The 18,789-nt window shown below is 52.3% G+C and overlaps 6 protein-coding genes across 6 annotated transcripts; all 6 read right to left on the reverse strand.

Moving 5' to 3' along the window:
* Nucleotides 1–762: 762 nt before the first annotated feature.
* On the reverse strand, nucleotides 763–4,895 carry V8C40DRAFT_253819 (linker nucleoporin NIC96). The gene is made up of 2 exons (XM_083217702.1): nucleotides 1,676–4,895; nucleotides 763–1,605 (listed from the first exon to the last, which is right to left on the reverse strand). Exons 1-2 carry the CDS (start codon nucleotides 4,751–4,753, stop codon nucleotides 1,285–1,287), a joined length of 3,399 nt encoding a protein of 1,132 aa, XP_083069471.1. The 5' UTR covers nucleotides 4,754–4,895; the 3' UTR covers nucleotides 763–1,284.
* A 479-nt stretch (nucleotides 4,896–5,374) lies between these two features.
* V8C40DRAFT_269258 (uncharacterized protein) lies at nucleotides 5,375–7,547 on the reverse strand (the record flags this gene model as incomplete). Its single annotated transcript, XM_083220063.1, has 4 exons — nucleotides 5,375–6,457; nucleotides 6,567–7,136; nucleotides 7,225–7,350; nucleotides 7,524–7,547. The coding sequence occupies 4 exons, from the start codon at nucleotides 7,545–7,547 to the stop codon at nucleotides 5,375–5,377; spliced, it is 1,803 nt and encodes a 600-aa protein (XP_083069472.1).
* Nucleotides 7,548–8,102: 555 nt separating this feature from the next.
* Nucleotides 8,103–8,896, reverse strand: V8C40DRAFT_253826 (uncharacterized protein). The gene has a single exon (XM_083217703.1). It carries the CDS (start codon nucleotides 8,525–8,527, stop codon nucleotides 8,294–8,296), a length of 234 nt encoding a protein of 77 aa, XP_083069473.1. The 5' UTR covers nucleotides 8,528–8,896; the 3' UTR covers nucleotides 8,103–8,293.
* V8C40DRAFT_253827 (aquaporin-like protein) lies at nucleotides 8,847–10,190 on the reverse strand. Its single transcript, XM_083217704.1, has one exon. The coding sequence runs from the start codon at nucleotides 9,745–9,747 to the stop codon at nucleotides 9,127–9,129; it is 621 nt and encodes a 206-aa protein (XP_083069474.1). The 5' UTR covers nucleotides 9,748–10,190; the 3' UTR covers nucleotides 8,847–9,126.
* A 1,160-nt stretch (nucleotides 10,191–11,350) lies between these two features.
* Nucleotides 11,351–14,275, reverse strand: V8C40DRAFT_79266 (uncharacterized protein). Its single transcript, XM_083223426.1, has 3 exons — nucleotides 12,761–14,275; nucleotides 12,523–12,704; nucleotides 11,351–12,441 (listed from the first exon to the last, which is right to left on the reverse strand). Exons 1-3 carry the CDS (start codon nucleotides 14,172–14,174, stop codon nucleotides 11,527–11,529), a joined length of 2,511 nt encoding a protein of 836 aa, XP_083069475.1. The 5' UTR covers nucleotides 14,175–14,275; the 3' UTR covers nucleotides 11,351–11,526.
* Nucleotides 14,276–15,308: 1,033 nt separating this feature from the next.
* V8C40DRAFT_253835 (VTC domain-containing protein) lies at nucleotides 15,309–18,280 on the reverse strand (the record flags this gene model as incomplete). The annotated part of the gene is made up of 3 exons (XM_083217705.1): nucleotides 17,332–18,280; nucleotides 15,703–17,267; nucleotides 15,309–15,640 (listed from the first exon to the last, which is right to left on the reverse strand). Coding segments are annotated over exons 1-3 (2,302 nt in total), but the record flags the coding sequence as incomplete, so codon positions are not given.
* Nucleotides 18,281–18,789: the final 509 nt, after the last annotated feature.

An 18,789-nucleotide genomic window follows, 5' to 3' on the forward strand; every position in this document is an offset into this window, starting at 1 on the left:
GTGGTCAGAGCCATGTTGCGAGTCAGGAAGCCCACTAGCGATTGGCTCTGGCACGTGCCGTGCGACGAACTACAGCAGCTGATAGTTTGAACTAGCAGCTTGAAGGATCGAATCCTGCCGTGGCATGTTGAGCTTACTTTTGCGATACTACATACCTGCCCAAGTATGCTCTAGACCAGTTGACCAGTCAGTAAATCGAATGCCAGACAGATGCGGCAAAAATCATGTAAGCTTAAGCATGAATGCCGGGATGGGGGTGGGCTGAGTAATACCGGTACTAAATGCCGTTCCATGTCGCCTCCTGCAGCTGTGGCTCGATGTTCGCCATTTGGCTTGTTGGGGCCGGATGTCTTTGCTGGCATCCAATTGCTTGATCAAGTGTTTCCATATGTAACAGAAATGAACAGCTTGCTGTGTTTGAGGAGCTGCTTGCATGTCAGAACTGTAATTGCCATAAGCTGCTTGTATGTGAGGGGATGTCGATGCTAGAAGCTGAGAGAAGAAAAGAGGGCTGTGGTGTTTAGGAAAGTACGTGCGAAGAGGTACCTTATCAGATGTACCTTTCTGAAGCTCACCACAACAGGCAAGTACGACGAGGCTTTGCTCTTTCCGCAGTTGTAAGGCCAAGTGATTGTGATATATGGGTACATGTTCAGATATATCAAAAGCAGAGACAGCCAGCCTCATCAGGTATATTAATACTGGAGGTATAACAAAAGCAGGATGTAATATTGTCTGCATCCATGTCTATAGACTACCAAGGCGGCTACTACATATTTCGAAACAAACGCAGAGATTCATTTACCATCTGGATTCATCATTGGCCGAATTTCTCCCCTCATACATGATTCCTTCGTCGTACTTAATATTTGAGGGTAAGCCAGAACAGACGATATCCGGAAAGGTTAATCGACGCTCTTTAGTGGAACTTGGCCGTAGTGTCTCCGTCCAAGATCGCCTGCGCTTCACTCTTAATGCTGGTGACCATGAATCACCGACAACTCCAATGGAGCTGCAACTCTCAGTTTTGGATCTTCACAAGGAACATGAACCGCGTAGATGTGTCCAACAATAACCAATTACTCTCCTATACATTCATTCCATCTTCCCAGCCTATTTCTTATTCTCAAAAGTGCAAATCAGCATCTCCCTGATGCCGCTGCCTTGTTCTCTAATCTCATTTGTACCAAAGGTATCAACAAAAGTCATCATCATCAACAAATCGCATAGCTCTTTTTCAAGCCACCCCTAAAACCCCTCCTCCTTATCCTCCCATTACATGAATTACTCCGCAGACGCTCTAGCCAGTGCCTCGTGCAGATGTGGTGGGAACCGGTATCGCAGTTGGCTCGTGTAAGTCGTCAGATCAAGAATCATCTGCTTCAATTGTTCAACCATCATCCTTCTTGTGCCCTCGTTACCGCTAAACTGCCCATTGACTAGCTGCTCTCTTTGTCTGACGCAGCTGATGATGGTCCACATGATTAGATTGGACACGTTAATGGACACTGGCTGCGACAGGCTGGAGAACTTGGAGGCGTAGGCACGGATTGTGCTGGCATCGCCCCCTGCTTCGAGAGGGAGGATATCCAGACCACGAATTTTCTGTAAACTTCATGTTAGTGACTTTAAACTCTGGGATAAAGTACGTAATGTTGTTGTATTGGAAACTTACATCAAGACATTGAGCCCATTGGCTAGCCTCTACCAAGCTCTTGATAGCACTCATCTCAAGCAAAACGCGGCAGGCAATCTTGTTCTGGTCTTGGATATTCCTGTAAAACATGGCATCGCGCTCGTACATGGTCATCATCGTCTTGGCAAGCTCGACAGGATCGTCGATGGCTGCCAGGCTAAGGCTGCCGCCCTGCTCCGTCTCCTGAGCGCCACCCCTTGGCTTGACAGGCATCAAGCGCATTGGGTCTTCTCCAATCTCAAGAGAAATGGCTTCACTCAGGGCGCGGCTAACAATGGCCACAACTGCATCATACTCGCCAGCAAGGTGATAGAGCAGCACGGAATCAGTAGTTCGGCCATTCTCATCAGCGAAGCTGGCAGCTTGCAGAGTAACGGTATTGACAAAGTCGTCCTGTCCATCGAGGCCAATCAACGGTCCGCGACCCTCGATGATGCCCAGGATGCGGCGGCCATCTGGCCTAATGTCACCAATAAGCTTGCTGAATTCTCGCGTCTCAAGCACCAGCTCTCTCAAAGCCTCATGGCAGAGACCGCTGTGGCGAGCCCCGGCTTCTCCATTGAGATCTGAGTTCAGGCAGATCAAGGTGAGATAGTCGACGGCGGAGACGGCATCGGCAGCCCGGAAGTCTCGAGTGTAATAGCCAATCATGCGACCAAAGTTGATCTGCGGGAGACCCTTCATGCTATGCGTGCGCAAGTCGTTGGAGGCAGACATTGGGTCACTGGGACGGAGCAGGCCGTAAAACTCAAGAGCCAACCCAAAGTGAACCGCGTCGACATAGGAAAAGGGGTAGAGATAGGAGACGGCATCCTCAAACATGCCGGACAGGATCTGTAGGTAGAAGAACATGCCGCAGCTGCCGTTGTTATCGTCAGAAGGAGTCTTAGGGAAGTGCTTCTGGCCAATCTCTTTGATGCTGGCCTGCAGATCTGCCAGTCCGTATGATTCTCCGGCCATTTCCAGAGCCTTATCGCCCTCTCTGGCCAGGTTGAACTGAAGCCAAATCCAGTCGTTAATGTCGGTGTTGAGGCCGTCCAGGTTGCGGTTGTTCAGCTCAATCCGACCAATGACCTTGTAACAAGCCATGCGGAAGGGGTCGATTGTATTCTCTGGGGCGTTACGCGAGCGCTGGATGTATTCGTTTGTGCAGCGATCGAGCAGCTTCCTGTTAGTGATTCTACGGTCTTCGCTCGCGGCATAGTTGTTGAGGTATGTCGAAAAGGTGCGGTCAATACCCCGGAAATGATTGCTATTGTCGTTGACATACTTGGCAGCCTCGTTTACGTGGCCAGATCGAAGGAGGTAGAAGACGATAGCCCAAACATATTCGCCATGGATTTGCTGAAGCTCGGTATTGTCGGGGACCAAGTCCTTTCTGGCTGATCGTAGTCGGATATACGCCTTAATCTTACTGGTGATGTCGGGCAGACCTCCAAGCTTAGCTTCGTGAGGGTGCTTAGCAATAAGGGACTCCACCTCGCGAAGGAACTGCTTTTCGAGGAATGCATTTGCGCCGCTCAGGATCCGCCTTCTCATCTCGATCGAAAGCTGAGAGTTGGGATTTTCGTCTAGATACATCTCGGCGAACTGGCGCTCCTTGGCTGTAGCACTGCGAAGCGTCGTCTCGGCATTGGCGTCTTCACCAACAATCTCAATCATGGCCCGGTAGGCTTCCACAATGTGAGGCGCATGTGGCTCGTGGGATTTTTGCTCAACCTCAGCCAGCTCTGCCAATATGGGGAAGGGTCGGCCGAGAAGACGCGAGGAGTTGAGGCCGCGGACCTTTTCAGCCAGCTTAGATTGGCGTTCGCGAAGGGCCTGGTCCTCGTTCCTGGACTTGCTGGCACTCTCTGTAGACCGGTCAATGTCGGCGAACTCGGATTGATGAGTTCCAATTCTCGACCGGGCTCCAATAACAGAGCGCTGGAAAGTCGAATTGCCAAATGTGCTGCTGCGAGTGTCACGGGGAATGCTTCCTTGGGTCTTTCTTCGGGATCGTCCAAACCCGCCCTGAGCTTCACGACCAGCCGTGGCCGAGGTCTCACGAGGCTTGATGCCAAAATGCTGATAGATACGCTTCCTCTGTGCGTCCCACTCCATGGCTACGTTGTCCTCCAAGAAATTGTCAAAATCGCGGAGTGACCGTTCGAGGCCGTCCTGAATCATGCTCAGGGTTGTCTTCGTCTGTAGGTTCGACAGGTAGGTTTCGACATCGACATCCGCCGGTGCGTAACCGTGTGTTGGTCGTTCGGTTCGCGTGCCCTGGATGTCGAGGAGGCCGAGATCCTTGGCTGCAACACTGGGATCCACGCCAGAGGCCGCCAGCAAGTAGTGAGCCTTTCCATCAGCACCCCCAGTCTGTTTCGACTGTAGCTTTCTCAACCGGTGGCGCAAATCCCCCAGGCCAAGCTCTAGGCTAGGGAGGTCCTCCATGTTGGAATTAACGACACCAGCCTTCTGGGTCTTGGCGAAGAGGCTGTCAAAGTAGGCTCCGGCGGGTTGAGCTGCAGAGGTGGTCGTGTTGTTAGCAACGGTCAGCCCCTGGCCGCCCAAAAGGCCACCCGCTAAGGACATGCCGCCGGCTTGCTGAGCTGGAGGTTGAGTCGTCGTTGCCGCTCCAAAGAGAGATGGTTTCGCAGCCGTGGTGCCGCCGCCTAGCATAGATGTGCCGGTCAGGGCTGAGCCACCAAACAGCGACGGCTTGGGTTGTTGTGCGGTGGCATTCTGCTGGCCTCCAAACAGACCACCGGTTGCGCCAATCTGTTGGGTCTGGCCCGTTTGCCCAAATAAACCGCCCGTGCTCGGCTGTGCTGTCGCTGTGTTGGAGCCAAAGAGACCACCGCCAGTCTGAGGCGTGCTCTGCTGGGGCTGCGCCTGTCCGAAGAGGCCCCCAGGCTTCTGCTGTTGCTGCTGCTGTCCGCCACCAAATAGGCCTCCTCCGCCCCCAAATAATCCGCCTCCTGTGCTCGGTGTTGTGGTGGTGGCCTGCTGTTGTTGTTGCTGCGCGGGCTGGCCAAACAGCGACTGGCCTGTCGTCTGCCCGAATAGAGACATCGCGGTGGCGTAGCTAAGACAACTCAATCGGACAGTAAATGGGAAATAAAGCAAAGAAAAAGGAAAAGGATGAATTTGTAGAGATGAAAAGAGTGAGCCACGGCGAGCAGGCAATGGAAGGGCAGAGATGCTCGCGCGTTTGGCAAGACAAATGTGTTGCGGCTAGCTGCGCGTCGCCCACCTTTTTAGAAATTTGGGAACCTGGATTGGCGAGGCTGAGAAACTGGCCGGGAAACAAAGAGCTTTGGCCAATCAAGAGGCCTGGTTGGGTGACGCGGCTGAACGACGGCAGCCAATCAACCATCGCCTTAAGCTGCTGTTAATGAATATGAAAACTACGAATAAACAAATGCTTTGCACAATCTTACACCTCCTGAAAGCATTTTTTGTCAGTTTCCTTAAAAAGGAGCTATTATTTCAAGCATTAATGCTAATTATCATGAGACGATGGACTTTTTACAGAGGGTCTTGAACAGCATTCAGAGCATAGTGAAATAAATGTCATAGGCAATAACTTCGCTGTATTTTACTTTTCTCTATGACAAACAAATGCATAAACTCATTACATTACATATCCCAAGCTCAATTCTATTTCGCCTTCCTCATGCTTTATCAGCAACTTCACTCATCGTCAGCATCAAACAAGGCTCCCCATTTCGCAACGGCATTGTCAATCTTCTTTCGGTATGTCTGCTGTGCGTTGCACATGTCGAGGAAAATCTCGTACTTGGCATCCAGAAGCAGCTTCTCGCCGGCATCTGTGCCTGGCTGAACCAGTCGGCCGGGCTTGCTCATGCGGTCCATGATATTCCACAGCGTCTCGGGTTCTGAGCCATCATGGCGGTTGTGGCTATGCGCCTTGGCGCCCAGCATGGCAGCTCCGTGGACGACGGCAGCGTTGACGTATCTAGGAATCAACACTGGCATGTTGCATGTGGTGGCTAGGAGGTTCATCAGGATGGGGTTCTGGCACTGGGAACCGGACATGAAGATGGATGAAATCTCGTGGCCGGCCTTGTTCATCTGCTCAACGATCTGGCGAGTCTGCATAGCAATGAACTCCATGGTGGCATAGTACCACAGGGCCATGTTGTCGGTGCTCTTGTCGCTGTCAAGACCAATCATGGAGCCTCTCATCTTGGCGTCTGCAATTGGTGAGCGGTTGCCCCACAGATCGCCATAGAAGAAGTGGTGACGGCCGAGATAAGAGATGGCCGGAGCATTATGCTTCTCAGCGAGATACTCTAGGTGAGCATTGAGGAAGTCGTAAATGTGCTTGTCTTCGGCCTTGGCCAAAGCCATGGTTTCGTTGTACGCGGGGTGAATGTCCAGCATGTGTCTCAACAGCTCTCCTGTCGCGGACTGACCACCTTCGGCCATCCAGAACTCGGGAATCAGCACATCTCGGTAGGGGCCCCAGACACCAGGGACAAAGACGGGGTTCTTGGACATGGCCAGATGGCATGTTGAGGTGCCTGCAACAGCGGCCAGACGAGTAAAGGCCTGGGTGACGTCGTTGTGCGGGACATCAGTCTTCAGTTCTTCCTCGGTCAGCTCGACCTTTGCACCGACGGTTCCGATCCATCCGGCATAGGCGTCAATGACACCGCTTCCGACAGCGATGCCCTCGGGTAGGCCAAGCTGGGAGGCGGCTAGGCGGCTAAGGGTGCCCACGCACTCACCAGCACTGGCATATTTTCCACTCTGTCAAACAATGAATTAGCTAAGAAACTCAAATCGCAATGGTACTGCAGCCGAGAGCGGAATGCAGCAGGGAATAAGACAGTATAGACGCATAAGAAAATAGGCTCACCACCCCGTCGACGCCGCCCATGCGCTTGAAGTCATCCTTGACCAAGTCGCCCAGGCCGATTTCGTGGTAGAAATCTTCCTGCCAGCCCTTGACACTGCCGTCTACGCCAACGGGGACGAAGCCCTGCTTGCAAACGGTGCTGCAGAAGCTGCGCGTCTCGTTGCCGGTAGCCAGGTGAGTAAGAGCGTCTGCCAGGTCGTAAAACTTGCAACGGTCGAACAGCTCCGGAGGCATGTTGTTCTTGAGCCACAGAACCTTGGGGATCTCCATCTCAATGCTCATCTTGCCGCCAACGTACTTGAGCAGCTTGTGGCCGGTAGCGTTAATCTTGTCCGTCTCCTCGACTGGACGGTGGTCAAGCCACAGGATGACGTTGCGATCGTTGCCATCATTGTCGAATTTAGGACCAGTGACGGGAATGGGCTCGTCAGTATCGTTGGAAAAGACGGCCAGAGAGCAAGTGGCGTCAAATCCAATGCCCTTGATTTGGCTGGGGTTGACAAGAGACTCCTGCACAACGCGGCGAACGCATTCGCAGATGCACTTCCAGATGTCTGTTGTGGATTGTTCCTACAGTCGAACAAACATGGACAAGTCAGAATTAAGCGCCCATGCAAGATTTAAAGGAACCAATCGGGGGCGTTGTGGGCGTGCATACGTAGTAGCCGTTCTCGAGCTGCCAGAGCTTAATGTTCTCCGAGGCCAGAGCCTTGATGTCACCGGTCTCATCAATGATACAGGCTCGGGCAGAGCCGGTACCGACATCTATGCCGATGTAGTGATCCTGGGGCAGTTGGTGTTAGCTTTGTGGCCTGATTCTCATTATTCTCGGTCTGGTGAGTGGTGTTGAAAGCTTCAGCTCTACCAATTCCGTTGCGTCATAAGGTTGTGCTACTTGATAGCTCTGTATATCGGGATGTTGGGCGGGGTGGGTTGGATTGGGAGTTTTGTAGCTACCTGAACATTGGGAGGCCTTTCCATGGTGCCGGAAATGAATAATTAGCAATGTATAACTATATGACAAGCAATTGACGAGAAAATGAAAAGGCAATTGGATGTATGGAAGAAGAGGAGGAGGACGAGTAAGATGAAAAAGAGAAAGTTGAGACTCACTCCATGGCCTTTATGGGCTTATTGTACGCGTACATCGTTGCTTCGGTTCCCTTCCAAGGTTTCCCCGCTGATTCTGGTGGCTCAAATCAATGGATTGAATCTGGACCTTTGGAGCAAGCCACAGACTAGGTCGAATTGGAGGGTGAGACAGGACAAGAAGATGGTGTACAGTATCGTGTCGTATCGTCTCGATGAGCAGGCGAGGGGTTTCGGTTCCGGCAAAAAGATTGAAAGGGAGCAACCAAGCCGAGAGAAGATGATTCAGGCGCAAAGCACAACCCCCACCGCCTTGACAGAACTGACCCGGACCTGGACCTAGGGGCGTGTCTCCATGGGCGCCAGATTGGAGAGACGCCCAAGATGCACGAAACTTGCAGCACCTTTTGGAGCCAATTGGGGCGGATCAAATGCTGCATTTGATGGGAGGGCATCAATCAGATGAGATGGACCCAGCGTAGGCTCCAGCATTTTGCCCATCCCAGCGGGTTTTAGGTGCACAGGACCACTAACATGCGCTAACGCTTTCCCCATTGCCCCGCTGGAGGACCCTATTTGCCCCTCAACTCCAGCGCTAGCTAACACGGAACGACTTGCTCAGCGCATCTCGGAAGTGATCACACATATTTGCGGTGATGACGGGCGATCGAGTTGCCACTTGAGCTCCGGAAATGGATCTGATGAGCACGGCAATAAGAAAGACAAAAAAGAAGAAAAAAAGTTGAAAGAAAATAGGGTCTGGTCCCATTGACATCATTTATGATTTCATAGTGGCAATCCAGGGACCATTTCATTAAAAGGCAAAAGGCAAAAAGAAGAAAGAAGAAGAAACACCACTCAAGCCACTCCATAGAATGAAGCAAATGAAACGATACAGAAAAGTTCCAGTGGCCCTGAATTCCAGCATCCACTCTTGAAAATTCTCCCCCGTCAGCAGGCACACCCAAAACCGGAACCTCACGATAGTCTCTTCCCAATATTTTTCTTTCTATCTTCTCAAACTCCCGATCCCTCCATCTTTCCCCCCACCATCCATTTCCTTAACTCGCTGCCTAGCGATCATCACTCGTCCCCTCCGCTTTTCTGGGCCTATCGAGAGCCACGGCTGCACAAGCGTTGCCCAGCCCCTGGTGGCGCTTCAAGAGAAATCCGGGAAGAAGCAAGGCAAGGAAATTCTCTTCTCGTAATGTGAAAAGATGCCATCCCACGTTTTGGTGGGCTCCGATTGCGGTATGCGAGAGGCGAGATATGCAACCAGAACTCGGATCTCGGATATGCTCACGTCCCACGTCTCTCCAACACCATACCTTATGATGCGGCATTCAGCCGGTTCGTCTTTGTGGATGCAACCCCTTATGCTAGAAAGGCGCCATGTCTCTCCTGGCGTGACACGGAATGGTAGCAACAACATTTTGACAGACGCCATCATTTGACAAACCTCACGATTGCCTCAAACGACATCAGCCGCACTCATAGGACTCTCCTCTGGCACCGAAGCCCTCCTCATGGCCGCCTCTCTCTCCTTCTTGAACATCATGTCATTCGGCACGCTCATGCTCCTGCTCCTGCTCCGGACCATGGCCAATCCCTCCTGTCCCATCTCTGCCGCCGCAATCGCCTCCTCGTTGGCCGTCTCCGGGTCGCCCGCATCCTGACCCGGGTTGGCAATCTGATACTCCAGGCCTTTGAGCAAGCTATAGACGGTGAACGAGAGCAACGCTCCCAAGCACGGCCCCAGCCAGTATATCCAGTGATATCCATTGAAGTTGCCCGTCACAACCGCCGGGCCGAGCGACCGCACCGGGTTGATGCCCGTGCCGGTGAAGTTTGTGCCGGCCATGTGCGCAATGAAGACGGAAACGCCGATGCCCACGGGGGCGAGGAACGTGGCGCGGTGCTTCTCTACGGCGAGGAAGTACACTGTCAGCACCAGCTGTGCCGTCAGGAACATCTCGATGAAGAGGCCTTGCACGATACTCGTGCCGCTGCCTAGGCTGTTGGTCACGCCGAGGGGGCCGGGTAGCAGGCCTGATACGGTCGCTGCGGCCGCGATGCCGGCCGCGATTTGCATCGGCAAGATGATGAGGGCCCGGAGTGGCTTCACTGCCCCGACCAGGACGAGTCCCAGAGTGACCTGTATATCATACCCGTCGTCAGCATATACATATCCTTGGAGCCATCTAGGTAAGATCGAAGGAGGAAGAACAAGGTGATGATGAAGAAAGAGGACAAGCTCACCGCAGGATTAAACATTCCTCCCGTGACTCGATAAAACACCCACACATTGACCGCCAGCGCCGTCCCAAACGACGACGCAATGTACAGCAGCGTCGACGCATCCAGCTTCCCGCCACCCGGAGCGTTGTCAAGGGCTGCCTGGGCCCCCATGAAGGAGAGCAGTAAGAACATAAAGGTACCGCAGAACTCGCCCAAGCCAATGACCAAGGCCGTCTTGAACCTCTCCGTGAACTTGCGAAGGGGTTTCGCCATGGTGAAAGCGAGAGATTGGTGTTCTCAACTACTCTAAAAGTTGCAATATGATTCGTAAAATGTTTTTCGTAGAATGTAAATAATGATTAATCAAAATGAATATTCACATCTCCCTCAACATTCTTAACAGCAATTCCCAAACTCTCATCTTATATACTCCCTCTCACATACACCATCCGCATCGTACACATCATATACATCATACACATCATCACCACCCGCAACCGGCCCCCCTCAAAAAGCAAGGTAACTCTTCCCGATGTCTCACAAAAAACGCATGCATGAAATCACACGACAATCCCACATCAACACAACGCCTCAAGCCCCCCCAAAAAACCTGAAAAGCAACGAAACATAAATTGAAATGAAATTAAAAAATAAAGGCCCAACGGTCCTCCGTAACCTAAGCTGACACAAAAAACGTAGTGTAACAGTCAAACTCCTTCGAGTCAAGAATTCATCCTGTGTGATTCAGACGGCACAGAGCGGCACAAGAAACTGAATCTTGGCTTGCTTGTGCATTACTACCCGTCGATCGATCAGCGTACTCGCCAAAAAGAAAGGGCAAAAAACAAAAACATCAGCAAAAGAGTACTCGGTAGAGAGTAGATAATTCCTGAGTTTTTTATAAAATTGAAGTCCATGATTTCACTTTGTCTCAGTTCAGACACGGACAAAGCGCAAATCTCTACGCAAAGACCATGTTGTATATCCCTCTGCGGGGTGACGTCGAGGGCTTGTCCAGCGGCCGAACAACTCATCGCTACCATCTCCGTTGACGGATATCAACGGAACTGTTCGTGGCTGTAACATTTTAATATCTGATTTAATTAAACTGATATTGTGGCAAACAAAAAAAAAGGCAGAAAATGGCGTGTTTTCCATAGTCGTACGTCGTGGGAATATGTCGTGCCTACACATCGCTGCAACCTCATCCACTCAAGAAACCAAGTCTTTTCAGCTAGTAATATCAAAAACTCAGGAGCTCAACTCCATTTTTCATGCATAGCTTGCCATATGCTTGGCTTTCCCACTAGTTGTCCCCCCGTCCCCCTCACAGGTATAATCACCAAATAGTGCTCCAATCCCCTTGCTGCCCCATCCATAATTGCAGTTACTCAAGCAAAACCCGCGATGCAGCCCGTAGTTTGTTTGTCAAACTACTCAGCCCCCTTCAGTAGCGGCAACATATAAACAGAAAAGAGAAATAAAGTCAAACTCAGGTTACGTCGTATCATCCGTACATTCATAAATCATCACTCGTGGTCATCGTGTGGCTGGTCCTCGACCAGGATTACTACTGTTAATGTCGCTGCATATGCTTCTCTGATGGCGCACGCCATGCTGTGATCCAAGTCAGTCATCTGTAGATGGGATTCGGGGGAGATGGGATGATCCATCGGACATACCAAGTCTTGTGGACATCCGCCACTACTGCACTGAGGCCCCAATGAGCGCACCAAGCTCTTGCCAGCACCTCATTGTCTCGAACGCCTACTGCATCTATCACAAGCACCTTCTCATCGTCGACGTCCCTATCAACCACGGCATTTGCCGCGTCGGCCGCCGGTGGAGGGCTTGAGGCGGTGCTACTGGGCCCAGAATTATGGCCGTCTGCTCCATACAGGCCTCCCCAGTTGCGTATTTTGACAATCTCGTCCGCCTTGACGAGCTGGTATACGTAGTCGTAGAACAGGGGGTGTGGCCCTTCCGAACACGGCCACGCTGAGATGAAGCTTACATCGTACATGAGCCGTAAAGGCCAAGAAACGCCATCAATTGCAAATTGTGCCTGGGCATCAAAAAGCCGAGGAATTGCAGTGTTGTTCTCACGACCCGTGACATTGACTGGCTTAAAGCTCAGCAGCTCCATCCGCACCGCGTCCACCATGTACCTTGCATTATCAAGCTCGGGCAGCTTATACTCGCGCACAGGATATGCATCCGCCCGAGGCCCTAGCGCATCGGACCGTGTACTCATGGTCTCTACGTCCTCGCGGGTCATCCGCTGCTTGGGCTGCCTGGTTCGGATGCGGGCAATCTGAGACCGGCCAAGCTCCGACGTTGGTCTGCCAGGGCCGACCCAACCTGCGACCGAGTGGCATGTAGGGGCCAGCACTTTGCCCACAATGCAGCTTGCCGACCAGTACGTGTGACTATTACGATACTGGAAGCCAACATGTGGGTGCGTATGAGAAAGCAAGGCCAGCTCATTTGTCGCTGGGTCTGGGTCCAGATCGATGAGCGTGTTCATGATGAGGAACGAGAATGTCGGCTGTAACCTTGTTAGCAAAGCTGTTCCCATCTAACCCTCCCCCTTTTTTATTCTTTCGCCATCGTATCAGACATCACTTACTCCAGGAAGTACAAGCCCGCTAAAGTAGGCAAACGCATCCGAGCTTATAGAGTCCAGAGCAAATTCTTCGTCCTTTTGCTGCAAGTTTTCCATTGTTTCGCCAAGATTAGGCCACTTCATAATCTGAGCAAACTTCTTAAGCTGCTTCACTTGACGCTTCTTCAGCTTATATCGCAGTTTCACTGGAAAACACACCCTTAGCTTTGCTTCACGTAATACACACAAAAGTACCACCTACCTTCATCGGGCGAATCGCCATACGCATCTACTCGCACATTCTCTCGCCACCGCCTTGCAAGTGCCAGGTTCCATTTGATCGTAGGAGGCATCTGTTGGAGCAACTTCTCTTTGGACCAGTCATCGTGATGCTGCGACTGAATGCGCAGCTCCAGCTCGAGGCTAAGGAGCAGCTGGTGAAAAAATTTGTGATATTGCTCGCGGCTCTCCTCGGTGGAGCTATCAAATATGAAGCGAGTCACGACTTGATTCTTCAGCTCAGTGTAGTCGATCCAGTCAGGGCGCGAGAGCGCCATGATCAAGTCAGCGATCTGCTTATCCAGTGTCTTGTGTGGACTCAGAAGCCTGTCGGGGTCTCGCAGGAAGCGTTTGTAGAGAGATCGATACAGGAGAGCCAAGTCATCGTCCTCCAACCCCATCTGCAAGTCTCTCAGTCGCGCAAAGATTTGCTCCAAGCTCACCTCTCGCGGAATGACTCCCGAGTCCCTCAGCGAAATCTTGGCTGGAATATTGCTCGCGGCGGCAGCCCACTGGTTGAGCGTGATGGTGCCACCCAGACGACCGTAGAAGAAGGCATAACTAGGTTGTTCTATCGTTTCCCAGGGATATGATGTGTGCCCGCTCGCCTGGATCCTCATTGTCATGAGATGCGACATGGCATCGTGCGGCTTCGCAACATCGGTGCCTCCGCTCCGGGTCTTGGAGCTTGTCACGTAGAGCACGTAATGCTGATCTGAGGCGTAAGGGATCGCCTTCCTACGTCCCTTGAAGGTCGGCGCACCGTGCGCAATCAGCTCTTGGGCAACCTTGTGTGGCAGCTCTTCGTGGGCTGAGATCGTTGCCGGAGGCCATCGTGGGTTCCCGCCCCCAAGTGTCGCATGCGCCTCTGCGCCTCTCTTATTCCTGTCGCCAGCAGTCGCAGTGGCGATGTCAACATCAGTTCCGCTGTCTCGCTTCTTGCCAAAGCTCGACTGAAGTCGTCCGGACAGCGATTCATCGGTGCGCCGCCTCGTTGCCGAGGTTCTGGGCGAGCGCCTGTGAATGTCACTGCCACTCCCGCCGTCGATTGTCCGGCGCCTGCGTGGCAGCAGATCACGCTGAGCGACAACAAGACTATTGCTGCCCTCGCTGAGCCTGCGACGATGCTGCTTCTCCTCCGGTTCGTCGTATTGCTGCTGCTGCTGCTGCTGTTGCTGTTGCTGTTGCTGCTGCCCTTGAAGCTGCGGCTGCGGCGGCTGCTGATGAAACTCCTTGTCCCCAAAATCATCCTCCCATTCGGCCTCGGCGCCCTCACGCGCATCTCCGCGCAACAGCAGATCCTGATACTTGCGCACCACTCTCGACCCTCGCTTCATCAAGCTCTCCCCGCGCAAAAGTCCTCCCCAAAACTTGGATTTTTCCTTTTTCTGCTCCATCGCTGCCCGCCCTTTTGCCTCATGCGAAAGTCCACCTGTCCAACTTCCGCTAAGCCCTTTTACCCCAATGGCGCTTTGTCAAGGTGCTGTTTAAAAAATCTCACGAAAAGTCGGTCAATCTCCCCAGGTTGGTGCGCATGGCCAGCCCAGCTCTATTTCTTTGCTTGGGCTTCCTTTCTTAGCTTTCCCTCGGTAGCGAGTTCATGATAGGTTGGACCGTGCTGGGCATACGAAAACCCGTTTCGCGCAGTGAAGTGATGCCCTTGAATCTTGCAGCAAATGCAGTCGCAGCTCAAATAACCCGGTGGTTGGGGGAGCGAAGGGAGGATGGGAAAACAGGTGACAATAGAGGCAGATGTTTTTAAGGCAATTGAATGTCAAACAATGGAAGGGGGGGCAAAAAAACGAGTTGAGGCAGGACGTACATATTATAACATGCCACAATAGCCGCCCGCGCCTACCGGTGAACCAGCATCTGGCAAAATGAATTCCGAGGCCACGCGATTGTTTTCTCTTCACAATGCACTTGCAAAGGAGGTTCAATAACAGGGTGCAATTACCGCAGAACAAAGATTGAGACAAAGGAAAAGGGGTGTTTTTCTTTGTCGTAGAAATAACCGCATGCACGCATTTTATTTATTCATCGAGCCCTGTTTCACTACGCGCACAAACAAACATACGGTGCCATGCCCTGCGACAATAGGCCCTCATTCCATTGATTCAGTTCAGCATCAAATCAAACCCCGAAAGCATGGAAATCCGAATACACAGCTGAGACTCTCCAACCTCTGCATCATCAGTGTAAAAGAGCCATTTTGTCGGGAGCGCAAATGCTAACGGCATAGCCCCCATACTCGTGCCTCTTCGGTACCACACGAACTGCATGATGCATGCTGCTGCACATAAACGCTGCATATGAAATACGGAGTCTTACAAGGAACAGGACGGTGGAAATGCTACCCTGACCACCTCCTCCTCCACCCCGGCCCTTTCGAGGCCCAATCACCACCGCCATCACAGACCCCAAAGCCACTTCCGGAACGCCGCTGGTCACACGGAGCACAGGCCGGGATACCGCTGAGTCCAGCTCATTCCATCGGCCCAACATGAGCAGCGCAAGGAAGGATCAATACTAGACACTGCACCTCGTCTTTTGTACAATATATTGATATGGATTAGTTAACATCCCGTAGGTCCATCACCACCGCTAAAACAAAATAATACAATATGAATACTCTCGCCCCCACGACAGGATGATATACCGGGTACAAGCAGGCATATACACCATTGACAATGACGATCTGCCCAAGAAATTCTCCAACACCAGGCTTCGGGTTTCCCCGGCCTCATCGCTGTTATACAAATCAGATTATCCACCATACATATACACTATATCCTTAAATCAACTCGTCCGTAATCGGCATACCCGCGTCGACATTCTTCATCTTGGCAAAGGCCTTTTGATACTGCAGATACTATTAGCTTCCATCCAAAACCTCATCTGTTCGATGTGCAAGCGTAGTCTTACCTGAAGGATGAAATTGACAATGAGCGCAAGCATCATAGCCACGCTGATGATAATTGGCCCAACCATGTTATCAAAGTCCTTGCCGCTCCTCTCCATAATCATGGTTCGGCGAGACTGCAAGATACTGTAGCCCCAGATGCCCGCAAATGCTGCAATGGCAATATACGCAATTCCAATCCACCGCGCAATCGCATTGTCTCCAGCAGCCGAGTACAGCGCCAGAGCCAGAGTACCTTGCAGGATCGCAATGTGCTGCCACTTAAGAAACGTTCGCTCGTTGGCCAGCCATACCTTGGGCTCGACCTTGAGCTCTCCCGTGTTCTTGATCCACTGCGAAGGTTCCACTACACCTTCGGGGAGACGAGCTTGAGCTCGTTTGGCAACGGCATACTTGGAGAGGGACAGGCCAGGGAGAACGTTTGACAGAGTCCCGTAGCCTGATTGCGCTTGGGAGCTGCCCTCTCCTTCTTCCTCTTGGCCTTGAGGAGGCTGCCTATGCCGTAGAGACCGGGACAAGTACGCCGTGGCATCGGCTGCCATGCGGTCGGCAAGGTATGACTTTCCAACAGGTGAGCTTTGAGCTACCTTGTAAGAGCTTGGCACCGTTCCAATGAGACTTCCGACGGCCATGGCGTCATCGGCACGCTGAGCCCGGCGCTGCTCCTCCTCCTCAAACGCCTTTTGCGGGTCCTTGCGGATATCGGTCTCGAGATCACCAAGCCAGAAGGGCAGGTTGTTCACGTAGTCGTCGAACAGAGAGGCAACTCCGTGGACGAACTTGGAGAAGCGAGGAGTTGGGTGCACCAGGTGAGAGCCCATCAGGTCTTCGATCCAGGATGGTCGCTTGCGGTTGCCGTCCTCCTTCAACTTGATCTCCAGCACGGCATAAGGAAATTTGGACACCTCGCTCTGGTTGATGTTCTGGAATGGGTACTTCATGTTGCTGTTGTCGATATCAGTTCGATGCCATTCATTGGGGTCTCGGCAGGGTCGGCTCTTGTCCAAGGTGTCCTCACGGATGAAAGCGAGGTCAGTGTCGATGGAGATGCGAACGCGGTCATCAGCAGGCTTCTGGAAAGCGGTACGGACATAGTTGGCTCTCAACACTGGTGTCAGCTTCCTCCTCTGTTGGAATTCCTGGACCCTGGCAACGGTCGACTTGAAAGCTTCAATCTGCTCTGGAGTCGCGCCTTGCCTCTCCATCTTTCCTATCGCCTTTTCCGTCGAGTACTCCCCATCGAGAAATTGTTTAATGTACTTGTCCTTGATCGTGAACTTGTGCTCCTCACTCCTGCCGGTGGCATCGGCCGACTTCTGCTCAACAAAGATTTCTGGTTTGGTGCTTAGTTGGCCGTACCATCGCAAACGTAAAGAAGTCACTTCTGACTGTTGCTCGACCTTTTCGGAGTATACTTCGAATTTGGAATTGTCGAAGTAGAGGGAGGTGATGGAAGGCGAGTCAGAGCCGTCAAGCTCCTTGGCGGATTGTTCGCTGTAGACGAGGGCGGGGAGGCGGCGCAGGATGAGCGTCTTGACTTCTAGCAAGTTGTCGGGATGCACCCAGACTGCCAATCGCGTGTTAGTTAAAACATGTATAGCTTTTCTTTATAGCTTAGGTACATCACTTACACTTGTGAGCTGTGTATCGCTCGCCGTTGTGCGTCTCAGCCGAGGCCTCGAAATCGACCGGCGCCTGATCACCTTCCTCCAATTGCTGTCGAATAGCAAAATACATGACAGACAGCTTATTCAGGAGAGGCGAGTAGCCCTGCTCCGAGTTGAAGGGCCGCTGGGCCAAGCTGAGCTGCATCATCGGCCGCACCTTGTAGCGATCACCCCTCTTCCGGTCATGCTTCTTGACGATCTTGAGGAAGCTGGTATAGTTGATGTTGCTGTATTTCTTCAAGGCCTTGACCTCATTGGTGATCTCGTCGAGCTCGCCCTCGAGCTCCTTGAGCTTCGGGGTAAGCTCTTCGCGGCTGAGGCCTGCTGGCTTGCTGCTACCCTCGGCAGCACCGGCCTCGGCGCCGGACTCGAGAGGGGGAGCTAGTTCCTTGAGCTTCTCGAAAGCAGCCTCGACTCTCTGCTTCAGGGCATCGAAGCGCTCCTGTTGGAACTGGGCGACCTTTTCTAGCTGGACATTGAAGATTTCGTCGCAGAAACGGCTCTCATCCTCCTCGGTCCACACGGTCTCGTCATCCCTCTTATCCTCTCGCAGGAGGCTTTTGAGCTTGCCGTAGTCGACATACTTGTCCTTCCATGGCGGGTATATCGACTCGCGAAGGGTCTTTCCGAAACGCATTTCGTAGGCCTGCTATGGAAGATCAATCCCGTTGGCGAACAATTGATCTGAATTGGAATACGTAGTCGTCGATTCGTCGCCTCCCTGATGGGATGGGTCAACGTTGAATTTTGCCTGGCCTGGTGCAGCGGTGAAAAGGTCCCAGCTGCTAACCGAGCTGGAATGCAAGGCTGGATAGCAAACGAAGGAATTGAGAAGTAAAACCAACAAGGGATTGAAGCAGCTACGCAGTTTGCGGGTGAGAGGAAGATGAGAAACAAGGTTTTGCCTCGAATGGTCCAAAGGCAAAAAAAAAAACTTCAAGACAAAGCGCGTACGAAGAGCATGGAGCTCGTCTAGATCCCGCCACACGTGCTTCCAGGCCTTGTCCACGGCTGGCCTTGTCCAGCTGCAAGCTTCACCTAAACATCCACTGTATCCACTGCACTAATCTCATGCCACAGCCCACTAATCTCATGCTACAGACCGCTAGCCTCACTGTCCGGGCACCAAAGCAGGAAAAGCCGCCAACCCCCACTTGGGCTCCGTGCCGTTCCAAGCGCAAAAAAGCGAACTTGTACCTACATTTTACATTCTGACGGGACCTCAGTGGGCTCTTTAGTGCAACTTGCAGCCGTTGCAGGGCCTATCAGTGCTTCTTACGCAGCACGTGCGGCCTCTGTACTTGTCTACCGGAAGCAGCTCAAGCTGGAGCTACTGCACCAACTGATGAGATCGGGCAAAATGACGCAGGCTGCCCCGCAAGTACTTTCGTTTGAACCGATTGGACCAGAGCGAGAAAAAAA

This window comes from Trichoderma camerunense, assembly GCF_050948025.1.
Source record: "Trichoderma camerunense strain CBS 138272 chromosome Unknown V8C40scaffold_18, whole genome shotgun sequence".
NCBI classification, from domain to species: Eukaryota; Fungi; Ascomycota; class Sordariomycetes; order Hypocreales; family Hypocreaceae; genus Trichoderma; species Trichoderma camerunense.